The 21,283-nt window shown below is 35.3% G+C and overlaps 1 protein-coding gene across 1 annotated transcript in view; it reads right to left on the reverse strand.

Moving 5' to 3' along the window:
- CHST9 (carbohydrate sulfotransferase 9) overlaps positions 1 to 21,283 on the reverse strand; it is a 364,583-nt gene that overhangs the window by 281,957 nt on the left and 61,343 nt on the right. The window contains exon 2 of the mRNA XM_007487575.3: positions 8,242 to 8,450. Within this exon, the coding sequence (XP_007487637.2) occupies positions 8,242 to 8,401 (160 nt within the window). The 5' untranslated portion in view covers positions 8,402 to 8,450. The remainder of the gene's footprint in view (positions 1 to 8,241; positions 8,451 to 21,283) is intronic.

Raw genomic sequence — 21,283 nt, forward strand, 5'->3', positions numbered from 1 at the left:
GGGAGATCTATCTGAGGGATGTAATATGAGGAAGAGTAGCGGAAAAACTCTGAAAAAATTTCTAAGGTTAATTACAATCTGGATATTATAAAAATTGGCCTAATACATATACATGTCCTTATACTTCAAATCTGGACACAGAAGTCAGTAAAATTTTGTCTACTATATTCCTTATGCTGAAGGAACAGTTGGAATGTAGAATTTAGAGCTGGTAGCCACCTTAAAGATTGTCTAGTTCAAAGCTCTCCTTTTATAAAATGTGAATCTGAGATCTACAGAGGTTAATTGACTTGTCCATGGTCATATAGGCAGAAAAGAACAGAGCTATGATTCAAACTGAGGACCTCTGATTTTAAATTCAAATCTCTTTCCAATATCCCATACTGCCTTCCCAACATATAGTTTGAGGCACAAGGTCCTCATTCTTTTAAATTGACCTAGTAAACACAGAATGTTTGTGAGCCTTAAAACCCAACATAAAAGTGAATTGTAATTATTTAAAAGTAATTCATGTTTAATTTTCAGGTTTTACTCCCCTTTACTCTGTAATAAGCTGGGGATATTGAAACTTCCCATTAAACATCCTAGATGCTTGTTTTTACATTTGAAAGCTTCCTTTGAAAAACAAAATAACAGTATAAGCTGTCCCCAAGGACATGATTCTGCAATATTCTACCATTTCTATTCAAGTTGGGGCCTCCTGCATCAGCAATTCTCTCGTTGAGCAGCTGGAAGTGCAAATGGAAAGCATCAAAAGTACATTTTTACTCTGGTTGGTACTTCCAGTCGCTCATGTACTGGTCCAGATATTGGAATGTTCATTTAAGTCAGTTTAGGAAATGGGCCAACCTTTTAAAAGTAACTTGAATTTTCTTGGTTTTTTACATTTGGCAAAAAAAGAAAAAAAGCATGGGAATGTTAAGAATGTGAGAGAAAGACCCTTAAAATGTGGGATCCCCTCATGGCAGAGGATGGGAATGAGAGGCATTTAGAATTGGTAGTCATGAATAGGTTGTAGGACCTGTATCATTAAAAAGAAGAACCAATGTAGATGACATAATGGATATAGTGGATTACTAATTGATTATTTCCTGGACTATACAAAAGAAAATTGAGGAGGGTTTAGAATTGGGTGAAAAGAAAAGAAATGGGTGCACTAAGTATAGAGGTATTTCATAAGGAGTTTATCGTTGTGGGATAAATCAGTAGCTGGAGACCCTATCTCAGACAGGCCATGTCAGAGAATTGCCTAGGAATCAAGAAATCTAGATGGAGGATGTAGTGGGTGAGGAATCCCATCGGATGATCTAAATTTTTAACTAATCCTGGCTTTAGGATCTGCTGGATCTTTTGCCAATTACATTGCAACTTCATCACCTACTGAATAAAAAGGTTAGTCTATCTCTGGTTCTGTAAGTTCTGTATTAGAGGAATTATCAGGTTTGAGCAAGTTCCTATCATATATCAAATCAGAGAGTGCTAATAGAGCTAACTGGCCTATCAAAGTGAATTATTTATTGAGTGAGTTTTTGAAACTTGTATTCAAAAGTCCACACAAGCAACCTGGTAATTATTTAATGGATTTTCAATGAACCATGACATATTTAGCTGGCATATCAATATGTAGTAGTACTGAGAAGTCTCACCTGCTAAGAGTTTTGCTGAAATACCTATAACTGGGTGAATATGTGCTTCTGGGTACATTTTGCTTACCACATCAACAAATTGGCTTTAGTCAGTCAAGCTTACATTAAACATGTGCTATGTACCAGGCAGGTAATAGGGACAGCTAGATGTTGGAGTGGATAGAGTTCCAGGTTTAGAGTCAGAAAGATTCATCTCCTGAGTTCAAAGATGGCCCCAGACATTTACTAGCTGTGTGACTCTGGGAATTCCTGATTGCCTCAGTTCCTCATCTGTAAAATGAGTTGGAGAAGGAAATGGCAAACCACTCCAGTATCTTTGTCAAGAAACAAATAAATGGGGTCATGGGGGAGTGAGAGGGGACTGAACAAACCACAACAAGGTACCAGGCACTCTGCTAGCTGCTGACAGAAAAGCAAAAACAAAAAATAAGGCCCCCAAACAATGAAACAAACAAACAAAAGGAATCAAGTCCTTAAGTAGCTTCAGGAAATTGAGAGTACTTAAGTCTTGGTTTTGTTTTGTATAAAGAAAAGTAAGATGAAAACTCAGGGGTGAGGTTAAAGAAGGTTAGCAATTTAAGCCCTTACTTATTAAACCCAGGGCTAAGTGTGGGTAATACAAGGAGAGAAAGCAGTCTTTGTTCTAAAGGATATCCCAGTTGAATGGAGGAGAACTTGTGCAAATAAAATATCAGTAGAGATAGACAGACAGACAGAGACAGAGAGACAGAGACAGAGGCTGAGAGAATATAGGGAAAAGCATTAGCAGCTGTGGGTCCAGCTGTGGAGAAAAACTGAGGGTAGATTTAAACTAAAATGGTGATAGAATATTGAGCTTTGTTGATGGAAAAAAAATCTTAGAAGTTTTTCATCATCTTTCATCATCTTCTTAATTTTAAGGATGAGGAAATTAAGACCCAGAAAAGATAAAAGACTTTGCACCTTTAGTCACAGTGGTAGGATGAGCAGACACATCACCAGACAGTCAACTCTTTCCAACTTCCCAGAATGTCTCCCCAGTGAAAAGTTACTGAATCTTGTGCTTATTCTATTTTTTATGTCTTTTGGAGAAACTGAATTGAGAAACTAGGCTAGAGTTACACCTGGTTCCCAAAGAGGTTATGGCTAAATCGGTCTTCTAGTCCTGGCAAAGAGAAAGTTGTTTATGATACTTCTTCACTCCAGAGGGTTTCCTGAAATTCTTAATTATCTGTTCTCCTCTCAAAAAATTTCCACATTTGGTATAATATTCTCCTGTCTAGTCAAAAGTTAATTTACTCACCTTTGGAATTCCCATTTCTCCCCATACTCTACCTCTGGGGTTAGCTATCCTAAATAATTATTGAATGAATTCAAACTCAAAAAAGCCATTATATCTAGCATTCTTCAACTTAGGGATATTGCCAGCTGTCCTACCCCATTTTCCTTTCTCTCTCTCTTGCTCGGAGAACAAAATCAAATAAATACTGTCATTAATTCCTGAAAGGCAAGTCAAACACCCTACATCTCCACTTGTCATCTCTGTGATTTACCATATAATTAACTCTCTTCCCTTGCTACCTCTACCTAAGAGGCATTCCTTCCTTGTATTAGAATGTAAGCTCCTTGATGACAGAGAGGACCTTAATTTTGTGTTTATTTCCCTAGTACCTAGCACAGTAAATGGCACATATTAATAAATAATTTGTATGATATTATTCATGAATATAAGCAAAAGTTGTTTAATATAAAAACAACTTTCTAACTACCCACATTTCTAAAAGACTAAACTATAAGTTTTCTAGCTGTAGTTCATAACTATTATTTTTTAAAATTGAATGGCAGTGCCTAACAGCAACAAAATACTTCTCAAATCTTTAAGTATTCATTGCATACACTTGAAATCCATTTTTCTCTTTTGGTGCCTTACCTATCTGTAAAATATGTGACTTTAGCAGTGGACAGATAAATTTTCATGTATTTCTAATTAGAAATCATACCACCAAGGTACATAGCAATAACAATAACTACTATTACACATAATTACAGATTTTGAAGACAATTTAAGGAAACCATATTTCCCCCAAAAAATCCACTATATTTTCTTGTAAAGATGGATAAAAACAATATAAAGTCCTCATACATTAAAGGCTGCTTTGTTATGGTTCAATTGTACTCAGATACCCTGAAAAAATAAAGGGAATAATTTTCACTACAGCAATATCACATAAAGTTTGACAGGATTAATAGGGAATCCTCAAAGGAAAAAAAATACCAGAAAAGGTCTGGAAAAAGGCATATCTGTTATCTGGCTGGAAATTCACACTTGCTTAGTTTTGAGAAGGAGCAAACTAAAGTCAAGTTTGAAACACCATAAGCAGGGAGGCCGATTAGATTCTGAGCACCCAATCTCTTTCTTATGAAATAAACAACTGGAAGACTTTCTTCTTGCTGAAAACTAGAAACTTTAAAGTTATTTCTATCAGCTATGAAATCCAAAAAGCACAGTTAAAACACAGGGAGAGACTATTAAAATTCAGTCTGCTTTCAGAAAAAACAAAAACAAAAACAAACAACTAGCAAACATTTCCGTCTTCTGCTTTTAGCTTCTGTTACCATGGAAGTAGTATGTTCAGTATGAATGAAGAAAGATATGGCTTTGAAGGTGACTTCTCACCTCTCTGATCCCACAAGACACAACATTTAGTTCAAAGGACATCCTCTTCTTGCTGGATTTGGTTTGGGTAATAGCTCTGATATTGTAAAAGAGGACTATTTAGCAATTCCTTGTATACTGCTCTATACTAGATACCCAATGATGGATATCACTAAAGGTTGAGGCTAGTTTAATGTTTGTTGGACAGGAAGTATAGAGGAGAGACTTCCAGTCAAACATATCAGGAATGGACAGCCTGTGAGGTCCTTTCAAATGAGATTCTATAATTCGGGAATATAAAATTCACTGATGCTTTTTGACAATGATGGTAACAAATTCTTAACTAAAGCTGGTGAGAAAGGGAAGAAAGTCTCAACTTCATGGTAATCAGAGAGAATTGAAAATTAGGAATTTCCAAAATGTCCTTGAGTATAAAGTTAACCAAGATGGGAAAACAAACTGAAAGTTAAAAGAGATAATAGTTTTAAAGAAAAAAAATCATTGCAGCGTTATACATAGACTTTTAAAAAATGAGACAAAACCAACTTTTATCCATTTCCTCTTTCCCACAACTAAACAAGTTGACACCATCCTACAGTTCATATGTCAGTGGACCTAGAAAATGATTTTTAATGTTCCAATAGTAAGGGCACTTATAGATCTTGATGTGGAATGATAATAAAATAATTTCAAGGATGTGGAATGGCTAACTTCTTTGAGATCCTGAACATATAGACACAATTTAAATTACATTGTTGGGAAAACATATTTTTCTTTTGGATGGGGAAAAATGTGATGATTAATGTTACTTTCAGGAATAACTTTCCTTTTTTCTTCTATCACTTGTTCTCATATAGAGGTGATTTCCTTGGAGGACAATCTGAGTGTATTTCACAAAGAGTTTGGGAAGTGGGGAGAAGAATAAATAAGCTAGGTTCACTTGGCAAATCCTCATAAAAACTGAGGAGCAGAGGATGACTAGGTTGTTTGCTCAGCTCCAGATCAGTTGTCCTCTGTAGTGGTTTAGATTAGATTTATATTTAGATGGTATTAAATTCAATTCAGGGATCATGCTGTCATGAAAAGAATACTGGTTTAGGAATAAGAAATTGTGGAGAAGCAGAATGATATAAGAGATAGAATATTTCATTGGGTGGTCAATGGTCTTGGATTTGAGTTTCACTTTAGAAGCTTACTACTGGTATGGTCATAGGCAGGTCCCCTCATGGGGTAATGGACAAGCCTTAAATCCATTGGTGAGTTGAGGGGTGTCTCTCCCAAGTAGGGGAAGACTTTTCCTGATTTTCTCCTGAAGAAGAGGTGGCTAAGAACAATTGTTTCCAGTGGTCACGGAGGCAGTCAAAGAAGGGACTGTGGAGCATTTAGAGCTTTGTTGGACATGAAGACATCAAGGTCATCTACTGCATCCTAGTCCATCACCAGTTGTCATGACTTTTGTCCTGCCACTGGACTTTGATGACTCTTTAAGAGAGAGGGAGGTTGATGACTTTGTGCAACTCTACCTCACTTAAATTCAGCTCATGCACAAGTCAAGACATCATTCCAAGATGTTACCAGTCCTCTTCAAAATGAAGGACAAAAAAATTAACCTCTCTTCTCTTTGCTCAGTTCCCTCTCCCATAATAATACTGATATTTTGATGGATGCTGATAGTATTTGTTCCATCTACTTCAAAAGATTGTTCAGAGAAAAATTACTTTGAAAAAATGTAATATACATGTGATTTATTAATAATTCAAATCCTTACTCTGCTGTTTGTTACTTATAAGATATTAGGTTCTAATAATATGAAAGTGCATAAATCTATTTGAAGTTTACAAGTTGCTTTTCTTATAAATGCATTTGAGGCAAGTTATGCAATAGCTAGAACCATTATTATACCTATTTTTTCAACAGGAAAACTAAGGCTCAAGAAGGTTAAAATATTTGCCCAAGGTCAACTAGAGGTGTTCAGTATTACACATGAGATTCAAATTCAAGTCTTCTGACTCCAAAATAATGTTTTTCCATATCTGATATAATTATCCTCCTTGAAACTCAGTTTTTCAATGTGTAAAATGAATAAGTTATACTATATGATGTTTAAGGTCTCCCAGAATGTGCATTTAGTTTCAAGACAGCTAAATATTGGTAGGGAGAGTTCATTCTTATTTTTAACTATTACTCCAATCAATTAAAAATAATCCTGTATTCTTATCTTTTACTTAAATAAAGCAAGGAAGTGTAGGAAGGTGACTATAAACAGTAAAGAAATTTTAATTAGAAAAACCTGGGTAAAATTTGTAAGGCTCTTTAGTAAATTTTCCACATTTTATTAAAGTTTTTGGGCCTAAGGTACAAAGGACTAGAAGGACTTAAGAATTTAATGAGCTAAAACTGAAACACTCATACATTAAAAATTATCCAGTTTTTTAAAACCAAAACATAGTTAAATGTATCACTTGCAGAGAAAATTAAAATTAAACCACGCAAGTTTTTCCTTCCAGGAGAAGTGTATATGTCCATAGATATTTTGCATGAGGCTTTACAATGTCATAGAAACAATGAATTTTAGAATTAAAAGTGATCTCACAGGTTACTCAGTTTAACCCCTACCTGAATAGGAATCTTCTCCACAAAATAACTGCCATGTAGTCATTAGACACTATTTATAGTATCATAGTAATGAGGAATTCACCATGTTTTGAGGGAGCCCATCTGTCCTAACACAGAATATTTCAATCCACACACAATATTCAAGGGATGATTTGACCATGATAAAGTACACTTGTGTTGGCAACATTTGGACTTTTCTTCATATAGCCTAAAATCACAATAAAATTTTGCTGGCCATATAACAAGGATGATTCATATTGAGTTTGCAGGCTATTCAAATGAAGTTTACTTACAGCTAGTGTCTGAGGTTAAATTTGAACCTTTAAGTCAAGCACCCTATCCACTGTGCAACAAGTTTTAGACCTTATATGACTAACCTCAGACATTATTAGCTATGAGTCTGTGCAAGTCATTTAATGTGTCTGCCTCAATTTTCTCATCTATAAAATCAGGGAAAAAAAGCACTTGCCTTCTAGAGTTGTTTGAAGATAAAATGATATCACAATCATAAGTCTTAAAGAGTTATAAAGAGCTTTGCAAACCTTGAGATTCTTTAAAAATATTATTTAGCTCTTATTAAATTTGTCACATAATTCTTTTTTGTGAAGTTCTATTTGGAGTCTGATTTTTATACCTCTTTCCACTTTAGTTCATCTCAAAATGTGAAAAGCAAGTTCACTTTAATTTTATTTGACAGTAAAACACTATCAGTAAAGTTTTTTTCTGATTACATTCTCCGTAGTAAGATAAATCCACAGTGCATCCCTAATAGAAACAACAGTCTTAAATGTGTCTTACAAGTTTGCATGTGCCTATGCATTTTACCTAACTTAAAATTATTTCTAGTGACACTAATTATAGAACAATAGAAAAGAGAACTGACTAATGACTTCTGGTGGACAGAAAGTCTGAGTTTATAGATATATATATATATATGTATATATATATATATATATATATATATACATATATATATATCACCTTTTTCTCCCATAGAGATGATGCAACAGACCCACTCTCACCACTATATATTGATAGTGATGATAGAATTTTCTTGATCACTTGTAATTGAGGCAAGGCCAATGGACACTTTTCTCCGAAAAAAATCTTAAAAGGACAGACTAGTATAATAAATGTGGGGGCTGGGAATCATGCTGGCAACTGGAAAGAAGCAAAGTATTCACCAATAGATCTTCTATGACTTTGCATAGACCAAAGGTAACCAAGAAAGAGCAACAGCAATTCAAATTATTTTCTTGATCAATTTTTTAAAAAATTCTGAATCTTTATGAGCATTTTCACTTGTTTTATAGAAAAGAAATGTTTATAATTGTGTATTGTTACCTGTGTGCTGCTCTTCAATCCAGGCTTGTAGGTACATGAAGAGGAGTAGACCCGCTACTCCAAACATCAGCACAGACAGAAATACTTGTCTCAAATTCATGACTATTTCAGATGGTTGCATTTTTGCTCCTTTGTGAATACCACATGATTTTCCTCCCATGTATTCTCAGTGGAATCTTCTTCTCTTCAGTTTCCTTTTCTTTAGTAACCTAGAAGTTGGACAAATAAAACATTGTGATTCTTTGGTGACACTTTTTCATGGATATTCTGTAAAACTTGGAGAAAATCTACAGCACTGAATGTTTAAATGAAGTCAAGGGTTATGAAACTGACAACTTTCAGGAAACCATTCCTTAAGAGACAGTTACCCTCTAAATAATTCAACCTCATCTTCAGTCTTATCTGAATTAACAGTTAATGAATAAAATTTTAACATTAAGCCACCATATTTAGAGTTAACCTTTCAAAAATGGTTAAGGGCCAAAAGAAAACATGCACATCCCAGCTTAAACTATGTTTAATGAACAAGGGATCTTTTATTAAGTTTAGGTAGTTCTGATATAAGTATGTCATGAAAGCCATAAACCAACAAGGAGAAAAATAGTCTAATAAAGAATTTCCCCATTTTAGTTAAACATTTCTCTTCTCTTTTCAACTTCTTTATTTTCTCTTTTATCCTTAGTAGGGGACCCAATTTCTTACGTTAATGAGAAGATTGGGGCCATTTGAAATGATCTCTTTCAGCCCTCTTCCTGTACATCTTAATTTCTCAGCCATCCTCTCTTTTTTTTCTTCCAGGATCATGGGATCCGGTGGTCTTATCCACTTCTTTACAAATCCATGTCCTCAATTCCTTCCCTTCCAATATCCTCATGATCTGTCACCAAGAGTTACACACTATTTTTCTTACTGCTCAATAATGAGGCAGCATAACATAATGGAAAGAGTAGAGGACTTGGAGCCAAGAAAACCTGAGTTTAAAACCTGCACCAGCTGGCTATGTAATGCTGGGCAAATAAATTAATCTTTCTGAGTTTCATTTTTTGCAACTAAAAAATGAAAAGGGTGAGCTAGAGGGTTTCTAAGATCCCCTCCAATTCTAAATCAGTGATGAGATGAATCTTTCTCTTTATATTGTCTCATGTATACTCTATAAGCTCCCACCAAATTTCAACTCCTCTTTCTCATTGGTTTATCAACTTATGTCTATTCTCCATTATTAATTTATGAACAGTTAGCTTAAACTCACTGCCTTAACTTCATCAACATTTGATCTTTTTAAGCCTACTTTCTGAACCCTCTACTCTAGGTAAATAGTCCTCTCCATCATTGATAATCTTTATTGCTAAATCCAATGACCAATAATTTGCATTTGTCTAAATGAGCTGGAAAAGGTCATGGAAAATCACTCCCATATCTTTGCCAAGAAGACCTCAAATGAGGTCACCAAGAGCCAGACACAAATAAACAATAACCACACACTGTAGCATCTGTTACTATTGGTCATCCCTTCAACGTTTTGTTATTCTTTTGGATTACAATTAATTATATCGTTCTATTTCTTTTAGGTTTTCTTTATCTCCTTTGTTGCATTCCCTCTTCTCTGGCCAATTAAACACATTTTAAATCATAAAATTCTGAGGATCTGTGTGTGGTTCCTTTTTTATGTTTTCTCTTAGCTATATCCTTTACTTTTATGACTTTAGTTACAAATTCAATACAGTTTACCCCTTTAATCTACCTCTCTAATGAAAAGCCCTTTCCTGAATGCCAGTCCCATACCTTCAACTTCATGAAAGATATCACCACATGAATATCTTACCAGATCTCCAACTAAACTTAGGAGACACAATACATATTTGCTATTTAGTTAATTATACAGAATCTTGTGAGGTAAAGGGCAACCTTTGAAAGATAGGTTCATACAATATGATAAAGATTTTTTAAATGTAGCATCCGAGGAAATGGGAATTTTCAGACTGCATAATTTATTTTTGTAAAAGGAACATTCAATCTATATAGTTTAAAAGGTAATATTCAAGATCTTCCCCCCTTCAAATCACAATTAATATGAAAATGAATGGCTTATTATTGCCTAATACAATTTTGCCTTGGATTTTGTCCAAAAGATTTTAGTTTTGTAAAGTACTGTAATGACCTTATTTTTATAGCAGAGTCAAATATGAAATGTAGTTCCAGGAACAAACTACTAACCTGATATCATGATGTGCCAATGTGTCATAGGACACCAAGATTATGCATCCCTAACCTTCTTTGTTGTTGCTGTTAAGTTGTTTTCAGTTCTCTCTGACACTTTGTGACCAACTCAGGGATTTTCTTGGCAAAGAGACTGGAATGGTTTGTCATTCCCTCTAGATCATTTTGTAGGTCAGGAAACAAACCAACTGGGATAAGTGACTTGCCCAGGATCACACAGTTATTAAATGTCTGAGGTCAGATTTGAATTTAGGAATATATTTTCTTGACTTTGGGCCTGGCACGTTATCCACTGCATTACCCAGCTACCCCAGATGCCATTAGCTATCTCACAAATGTATGTTATTTGTGTAAAGAAATCAATGCATCTCTTTGTTTTAAAATTGATTTGGTTAAAATGTTTTTTTAAACTAAAGAAGTTAGTGCCTTTAATAAAGTTCTGGTAAGATCAAAGTTCAAAAAATCAATTTAATTAAACAAACCAATCAAAATTACAACTTCTTGGAGTTGGCTATGCTGATAAAAGGTTATTATTGAGACATTATATGAATTACAGCTTTCACACTTTCCTCAAAGACCAGCAGAGAGAGAAATAAAAGAAATAACAAAAAAAAAGTTGATGCCCCAAATAAGAGAGGAAATAGAATAGCGAGCACCTAGATATCCTTGATGAATTGCTATCATGGTCCAGATATAATACATTTTTGGATAAGGATAGAATTGGCCAGTGGGATTGCTAAACATCAGAGCTATTGAAAAGATGAGGGAAAAGAAAAGAAGAAAAGACAGCAAGCACAGTATTGTAGAAGGCCAAATTATAGCACTTTTTTCATTTCTTTTCTTTTTCTCAAATTCCTGCCTCCTGGAGATGACAAGCAATTCTACTGCTTTATAAATGTCTTCTTATTCACAATCAATTTCTATATTATTCATATTTGTAATAATCATTTTAGACCACCACTCCAAATTGTATACCCATATAACCAAGTGATAAATCATATGTTTTATTTCTGCATTTCTACTACCATAGTTCATTCTCTAGATATGGATAGCATTCTTTCTCATAAGTTCCACAGTATTTTTCTTGATCATTGCATTGCCATTATTAGCAGAGTCTGTTACATTTGCTTATCCCACAATGTTTCAGTTATTACTTTGTGTAATGTTCTCCTGGTTTTTTGCTCCTTTCACTCTGCATCAAATCCTGGAGGTCTTTCCAGTTCACATGGAATTCCTCCAGTACATTATTCCTTTCAGCACAATAGTATTTCATCACCATCAGACACCCAATTTGTTCAGTCACTCCCTAATTTATGGACACCCCCTCATTTTCCAATTTTTTTTTGCCACAACAAAAGGCACAGATATAAATAATGTCATACAAACATTTTTTTTATCTCTTTGAAGTGCAAACACAGTATGATACCCATAGCTGGATCAAAGGGGATACAGACTTTTAAAAATTTGGGGGTATAATTCCAAATTGCCTTCCAGAATGGTTGGATCAAATCACAACCCCACCAGCAATGCATTAGCACCCTATTTTTCCCACATCCCATTCAACATTTATTACTGTCATATTGGCCAATCTACTATGTTTGAGGTGGTACTTCAAAGAAGTTTTTTAAAACTTTTTAAAAGAGAATAAAAGGAGTGTGTACATTGTAAGTCAAGAAGTTAAATCAATTCTTCAGTAATTTTTTATTTCTTTTCAAATTCATTTAATTAATTAATTAATTTAGAATATTTTTCCATGATTACATGATTCATGTTCTTTTCCTCCTCTCCTCTCTGTCACATCCTGGATCCAATAAGCAATTCCACTGGGTTGTACATGTATCATTGTTCAAAACCTATTTCCTATTAATATTTGCAATAAAGTGATCAATTAAAGTCAACATCCCCAGTTATAAACCCATTGAACCATGTGATAAAGCATTGTTTTTCATCTGCATTTCTACTCCCAAAGTTCTTTCTCTGAATGTGAATAGCATTCTTTCTCATAAGTCCCTTAGAATTGTCCTGCATCATTGCATTGCAGCTAGTATGTAACTTCATTATGTTCTATTGTGCCACAGTGTATCAGTCTCTGTGTACAATGTTCTCCTGGTTCTGCTCCTTTCACTCTGCATCAAATCCCATAGGTCTTTCCAGTTCACATGGGATTCCTCCAGTTCATTAATCCTTTCAGCACAATAGTATACCATCACCATCAGACCCCCAATTTGTTCAGTCATTCCCAATCGATGGACACCCCCTCATTTTCCATTTCTTTTTGCCACAGCAAAAGGCACAGCTATAGATATTTTTGTGAAACTCATTTTCCTTATTATCTTTTTGGGGTATAAACCTAGTAGCAGTATGGCTGGATCAAAGGGCAGACAGTGTTTAAAGCCCTTTGGGCATAGTTCTAAGTTGCCATCCAGAATAATTGGATCAATTTACAACTCCACCAGCAATGCATTAATGCCCCAATTTTGCCATATCCCCCCCCCCAATATGTATTGCTTTCCTTTGCTGTCATGTTAGCCAATCTGCTAGGTGTGAGGTGGTACCTCAGAGTTGTTTTGATTTGCATTTCTCTAATTATAAGAGATTTAGAACACTTTTTTCATGTGCTTATTGATAGTTCTGATTTCTTTATCTGAAAATTTCCTATTTATGTCCCTTGCCCATTTATCAATTGGGGAATGGTTTGATTTTTTGTACAATTGATTTAGTTCCTTATATATTTGAGTAATTGGACCTTTGTCAGAGTTTTTTGTTATAAAGATTTTTCCCCAATTGTTTGCTTCCCTTCTAATTTTGTTTGCATTAGTTTTGTTTGTACAAAACCTTTTAATTTAATGAAATTAAAATGATTTATTTTACATTTTGTAATTTTTTCCAATGATCTCTTTGTATTAAAATCTTATATTTTCCAAAGATCTGACAAGTATACTATTCTGTGTTCACCTAATATGCTTAGAGTTTCCTTCTTTATATTCAAATCATTCATCCATTCTAAATTTATTTTGGTGTAGGGTGTGAGATGTTGATTTAAACCTAATCTCTCCTATACTATTTTCCAATTTTCCCAGCAGTTTTTGCCAAATAGTGGATGTTTGTCCCCAAAGCTGTGTTCCTTGGGTTTATCATAGATTGTCTTGAGATCTTGGAAAGAAATGAACTTGAAAGAGCAGCAGAATTCTACAGCAGTGGGTGATGGGCAAAAAGGGAACACAGAACTCTGGAGAGAGAGGGGAAGTGATCTGATCAAGGAGTTGAAAAACTGACTTCTGTCTGGAACCAAACCAGAGAGGTTGGCTCTGGCTAATTCCCTGATCCAGTGATCTCTTTCTCTGTGATTTCTGACCCAGATTTCACAAGAAGATAAGCCAATTGGACAGACTTTGAAACACAAGCTGTCCACTAAAGAAAAAGATTTTCATCAACCTCCTTGAATTTGAACTTGAGGACACTCTCTGTGCAGCCAAGAACCAGAGTCCTTTTACTTTGACCCCAAGGGTCAAGTGAACCAAAACCTTATCTGACTGACTTTTGGGGGAAGAGGTTTAGTTAGATAGGGGACCCCTTCTCCCTCTTTACTTCTTGAACCTCAATTCCTTACCATCCATCTGCCCTGATCCTTTTCCATTTCCTCAATAAATTTCAGTTAATAACACTCAGGATCTCACTCAAAGTGTTACCAGAGGGAGACTTGAGATTGATGGGGGAAAGAAGTGACATTTCTCTCCCCAGGAAGAAAAGAGGCTTCTCACCATAAGCCTCTTCAATGAGATCCTTCAGAGAATCTAGCAGTTAAAGAGTTGAAGGCAGCCATAGTGGGGGATTTGTCAGAGTGCTGGGAGGGGGGTGATAAAACCATTCTCCTTTCTCTCCCTTGGCTTATCAACATCACCTCCTCACTCTGTCCCTGCCTTAAGGGAGAGGACTCCATTCCCTTTATCACCTTTCTTTCCTTAGTATAAATCTCTCTTCCTTTTTTCCACCTCTTACATCACTTACCCCAAGCCTATTCCGTTCATCCTCCCTTCTGTTTCTTAGCCAGTATCATATTGTTTTGATGACCACTGCTTTATAGTACAGTTTAAGATCTGATATTGCTAGGCCCCCATAATTCACATTTTTTCATTATTTCTCCTGATATTCTTGATCTGTTGTTCATCCAGATGAACATTGTTAAAATTTTTTTTCTAATTTGATAAAAAAGTTTCCTGGTAGTTTGATACATATGACACTAAATAAGTAAATTATTTGGAATAGGATTGTCATTTTTATCATAATAGCTTATCTTACCCATGAGCAATTAATGTTTTTCCAATTATTTAGATCTAGTTTTAATTGTGTGGAAAGTGTTTTGTAGTTGTGTTCATATAATTCCTGAGTTTATCCTGGCAAATAAATTTCTAAATATTTTATATTATCTAAGAAAATTTTAAATGGAATTTCTCTTTCTAACTCTATGCAGTTGAGTTCTGTTTGAAATATATAGAAATGCTGATGATTTATGTGGGTTTATTTTGTATCCTGCATCTTTGCTAAAGTTGCTAATTTCCACTAGCCTTTTAGTTGATTCTCTAGGATTCTTTAAGTAGACCACCATATCATCTGCAAAGAGTGGTAGTTTAGTCTCCTCATTGCCTACTTTGATCCCTTCAATTTCCTTTACTTCTCTAATTCCTACCACAAGCATAATAATAGTGGTGATAATGGGCATCCTTGTTTCACTCCTGATCTTATTGGGAAGGCTTCTAACTTATTCCCATTGCAAATGATACTTGCTGATGGTTTAAATATATACTGTTTATTATTATTTTTAGGAAAGGACTTTCTATTCCTATATACTTTCTAGTATTTTCAGTAGGAATGAGTGTTTTATTTTGTCAAAGTTTTTTCGGTACCTATTGAGATAATCATGTGATTTCTGTTGGTTTAGTTGTTGATATGGTCAATTGTATGAATGATTTTACTAATATTAAACCAAACTTGCATTCCTGGTATAAATACCACCTGGTCATAGTGAATAATCCTTGTGCTCACTTGCTGGAGTCTTTTTGATAGTATTCTATTTAAGATCTTTGCAATTTGTTCATTAAGGAGTTTGGTCTGGAATTTTCTTACTCTGTTTTTTATCTGCCTGGCTTTAAAATCAGTACCATATTTGTTCATAGAAGAAATTTGACAAAACTCCTTCTTTGCTTATTTTGTCAAATAGTTCGTATAGTGTTGGGATTGGTTGTTCTTTAAATGTTTGATAGAATTCTGTTACGATTCTCTTGTGAATCCATCTGGCCCTGTGGATTTTTTCTTAGGGAGTTCCTTGATGGCTTGTTCAATTTCTTTTTCTGTGATGGGACTATTTAAGTATTCTATTTCCTCTTTTGTTAATATAGGCAATTTATATTTTTGTAAATATTTATTATTTTCATCTAGATCATTGTATTTATTGCTACATAATTGGGTAAAATAGTTCTTATTAATTACCTTAATTTCCTCTTCATTAGAAGTGAACCTGCCCTTTTCATCTATGATACAGTTAATTTGATTTTCTTCTCTCTTTTTTGTATTAAAATATCCAGTACTTTATTTTTTCAAAGTACCAGCTCCTAGTCTTATTTATTCATTCAATAGTCCTTTTACTTTCACTTTTATTAATGTCTCCTTTGATTTTTAGGATTTCCCATTTAGTTTTTATCTGGGTTTTTAAATTTTGTTTTTTTTCTAGATTTCTTTAAGTTGTATGAGCAATTCATTGACCTTTTCCCTCTCTGATTTGTTGATATATACACTCAGGGATATATAAATTTCCCCTGAGTACTACTTTGGCTGCATCCCATAGATTTTGATATACTGTTTCCTCATTGTCATTCTCTTCAGTGAAATCAGTAATTATTTCTTTGATTTGTTCTTTGGCCCACCAGTTTTGAAGAATTAGATTCTTTATTTTCCAATTAATTTTAAATTTGCCTTTCCAGAAGCCCTAATTGATTATTAATTTTATTGCATTTTGGTTTGAAAAAATGAAGTTATTATTTCTCCTTTACCATATTTGTTTGCAATGATTTTATTCCCTAGTATATGGTCAATCTTTGTATATGTGCCATGTGATGTTGACAAATATATATATATATATATATATATATATATATTTCTTTTTATCCCTATTTCTTTTTCTCCAGATATTTATTAGCTCTAATTTTTCTAACATTTCATTCACTCCCTTCATTTCTTTCTTATTTTTTGCTTCAATTTATTTAGTTCTTATAGGGGAAGGTTGAGGTCCCCCACTTGTATGGTTTTATTAACTATTTCCTCCTTAAGCTCCTTTAGTTTCTCCTTTAAAAATCTGAATGCTGTACCATTTGGTGCATATATGTTGACTACTGATATTTCTTCATTATTTAAACTACCTTTCATCAATATGCAATTACCTTCCTTATCTCTTTTAATCAGTTCTTTTTTTGCTTTAGTTTTGTCTGAGTTCATAATTGCTACTCTTCCCTTCTTTGTCTCAGTTGCAGCACAGTAAATTCTCCACCCTCTTGCTTTTACCCTGTGTATATCTACTTGCCTAGTGTGTTTCAGGTATACAACATATGGTGGGATTCTGGTTTTTAGTCCATTCTGCTATCTGCTTCCTTTTTATTGGTGATTTCAACCCATTCACATTCTCTGTTATGATTTCCATCTGTGTATTCCCTTCTATTTTGACTTCCTCCTTTGATTCTGCCATTTCTCTTATCCCTCTAAACTTCTCTTCCAACCTTTTGCTTCTAGTCAGTATCCCCCCTTTCCCTTCCCTAATAGCATCCCCCTTACCACCCCCTCCCCTCTTATTTTTCCCTTCTTACTATAATGCCTTTTAAATGACCTCCCAACCTCTCCCTCACTCGTATTGCTCTTGTCTCCACCAGGTCGTTTATTACCCTTATACTTCTTTAAATGGCAAGATACAATTCTCTGCCCCAATGGATCTGATTGTTCTTCCCTCTCTGAGTCTATTCCAATAATAGTAAGATTTAAGTATTACCTGTTACCAACCTCTTCTACCCCATTTTTCTCTTTTTTCCATTTCTCTTAGTAGTATCCTCTTTTTCACCCCTAGTTTTTATTATATTTTGACATATCCTATACAGTTTGTCACTGTACCCTCTAAATATACCTCATCTAGCTACCATGGTGATAATAACAAATTTTAAGAGTTACAGATATCATCTTTTCTGATAGGAATGCAGATCATTTTAACTTATTGGTCCCCTTAAAATTTTTTCCCCTTAATTACTTTTTGGTTATTCTCTAGAGGTCTGAATTTGGACATCAGATTTTCTATTAATGCCTGATCTTTCCTTCAGGAATGCTTGGAAGTCTTCTATTTTATTAAATTACCATACTTTTCCCTGAAAGAATATAGTCAATTTTGCCAGGTAGTTGATTCTTGGTTGTAGACCCAGTTGCCTTGCTTTCTGGAATGTCATATTCCATGCCTTACGGTCCTTAATAGTGGATGTTGCCAGGTCCTGTGTAATCCTGACTGTGGCTCCCTGATTTTTTAATTGTTTCTTTTTAAAAGTTTGTGGTATCATTTCCTTGGTTTGGAAGTTCTTAAACTTGGCTATAGCATACCTGGGTGGGGGATTTAATGCAAGAAGTGATCTGTGGATTCTTTCAATCTCTACTTTACCCTCTTGTTCAAGAGCATCATGTTAGTCTTCTTGGATAATTTCCTATAGAATGATGTTCAGGGTTTTTCTTTTGTCATGATTTTTTGGTAGTCCAATAATTCTTAAATTGTCTCTCCTGGATATATTTTCCACATCTGTAGTTTTATAGATGAGGTATTTCATATTTTTCTCAAATTTTTCATTCTTTTGATTTTCCCTTTCCTTTTGTTCTATTTTTGTTCTATTGTTTCTATTTTTTTTGTTCTATTTATTTTTCTTTGTAGGTCATCTTTTACTTTCTTTGCTTCATTTTCAAGCTGGTCAATTCTGCCTTTAAAGACACTATTTTCTTGTTTTAGTTCATGTGCCTCTGTTTCCAGATGACCTATTTTGCTTTTTAAATTCTTTTCTCAATTGTCTTTAGCCTCTCTTAATTGTTTTTTGAATTGTGTTTTGAGTTCTTCCAAAGTTTGAGTCCAATTCACTGGAGTTTCTGAGTGTTTTGCTTGGTGTTCCTTGGTCCTCCTTGGTTCCATTAGTTCTTTGTTCATTACCTGGACAAAAGCTGTCAATTGTAATTTCTTTTTTCTTTTTTTGTTATTTACTCATATTTTTTCTTTCTTCTTCCCCTTCTTATTGGCTGTATTCTTGCTTCTCTCTTTATTTGCTGGATCTGTGAGTTTGGGTTTTTCTACCCTGAAGGGGCTTCTTCTCTGCTCTGCCAATTAACTGGATTAGGCTGAAAGAGATGACCTTTCATATTAATGTGCCCTGAGGCCAGATCTTCCCTAGCTATCAGCAGAAACTAAAGGTGAAAGTGGAGGTGGGAAGGCTGAAGGAGATTACACTCATCCTCCGATCTTCCTTTCTGCCAGCATCCTCCCTGCCAGCTGTCTGGTCAGAGCCTGGAGCTTTCCATGGTAGTACCAAGGTACTCTGTTATGGTTGCAGCCTTCTCCTTGGGATCACAGTTAGCCAGATTCTTATTGTGGGTTGTGTGTGCCGTAGGTGTGGGAGGGGTGTTGGATATTCAACATTTCTGCCCTATAAAGACTTCTTTTCTGAACTATTGCTAGACTGGAATAAGCCAGTTTGACAAAGGCTGGCACTAAAGAAAAAGTGCCAGACTGAACAGTGTGTGAAACTGATCACCTGGTGGGGGAGGTGTCCCAAGGGTTTGGAATCTTGTGGAGGAGAATACTCTGGCTGGTAGAGGAATTGGTCACTCTCAGTCTTGAGAGGTCAAAGACAGAATGTGGGAAAAGACTTTCTCCTGAGGGTTACCCACTTTTCCTGTTGGTGACTGGAAATCTTTTCCCCCAAAACTTCCCAACTGAAGGGACTTTCTGAAGAGAAACCTGAGTAGACTTTACCTCAGCTCCTGTTGCCCAGGGGTGAGTCAACCTGAACTTTCACTCAGGAGTTCCCTCCTGAGTTCCCTGAGTTCCCTCCAAACTTGAGGAGGGAGGAAAAGGCTTTTAGATAAAACAGAAACCCCCTTTTCCCCACTTCCCTTTCCCATTCTTTCCATGCTAGTTATTTCTTTGTATTACCTTGATTGAGTTGACATTAAAATAGTTTTCTGTTCCCCAAGCTGAGTGTGATTGAATAGATCAAGGGGAGACTCTTGAGAAAGTCTTTTCCCACCTTCTGTCTTTGCCCTCTCAAGACTAGAGTGACCAACTCCTCTTCCAGCCAGAGTCTTCTCCTCCATAAGATTCTAAACCCTTGGGGCACCTCCCCCATCAAGGTGATCAGTTTCACACACTCTTCAGCCTGGCACTTTTTCTTTAGTGCCAGCCTCTGTCACACCAATTAAGCTAATCTTCAGAGCTAAATGTGCCCTGAGGCCAAAACTTCCAGAGGCAGAGGCCAAAGATGGAGGAGTGGTGGCTAAAGGTTGTGACCAGGCTGCCCTACTAACTTCCCCTCTCCTTAGTTGCCTCCCTTCCAGCTGTGGTCAAAGACCTGAGCCTCAAGTAGCTGTGGATGCAAGGTACTCCCTCTGGGCTGGAGTCCATGTCTGAGATTCCACCAACCACCAGAGTCTCAATACAATAATGTGGGAGGGGTCCTGGGACCTTCCTTCTTTCTTTACCCTAAACCCAAGAATTCAACTTTCTCTGTATACTTTTTAAAATGAATCAAGCAGGAAAGTCCCTCGGGTATGTGTTCTTGTTGGAATTGATTTGTGTCCCCCTAATTTTGGATTTGGTTTGTGTCCCCCTGTTTTTGATTGGTATGGAAGGGTTTTCACAAAGGAATTGATTTTTGCTGTTTCTAAGTCACCATCTTGAATCTTTCCCACCTTCAGTAATTTTTAAAATGGATTAGTAAAGCAACAATGAATATCCAATAAAGAGACTTATGATTGCAAAGAATAAGGATAGACTATTACATTCTCTTAATCTCTCTTTGACTAGAGAATTCCATAGATATAGTTTGTCTCAATTTTAGCCAAGCATTAGATAAAATACTACTCATGTGAAAGGCTAGATATAGACTAGAAGGTGACATAAGTACATAGATTCAAAACTGGTAAATGACATGACTCATAAATTATTAATTTTTTTCCATGTCAACTTGGAAAAAGGTATCCAGTGGATGCCAAGGATATGTGCTTGGCATTGTATTATTTGACACTTTTATCAATGATTTAGATATAGGCACAATTAGCATTATCTGAAGATGGGAAGAGCAGGTAAAACTGGATGATAATGGGGATTCAGATGGATCTTGACAACCTGTGTGGTATCTAATTAAATGAAATTCAATGAGGACAAATGTGAAAGCTTGCACTTGGATTAAAATAATCAACTTTTATGTTTATGAAGATGGAGACATAGCTTAACAGCAATGGTTCTGAAAAATACCTGGGAGTTTTAGCGGGAACAAATTCAATAGATGTCAGGAATGTGACATGGTGGCCAAACAAACTAATGAGATCTTGGGCTTTTTAAAAATAGGTATAGCTATAGCTTCCAGGAATAAGGAGAGGATAAAATCTCCCAGAATTCATATGGAGTATTTGTTCAGTTCTAGATACTACACTTTAAGAAAGATATTGAGGAGCTGGTCAATATGCACGGACTTAACTCTCTGTCACATGAAGAAAGATTTACGCTAGGGAAGCAAAAATTAGGGGGCATGCTAGTTATCTT

This window comes from Monodelphis domestica, chromosome 3 (assembly GCF_027887165.1).
Source record: "Monodelphis domestica isolate mMonDom1 chromosome 3, mMonDom1.pri, whole genome shotgun sequence".
NCBI classification, from domain to species: Eukaryota; Metazoa; Chordata; class Mammalia; order Didelphimorphia; family Didelphidae; genus Monodelphis; species Monodelphis domestica.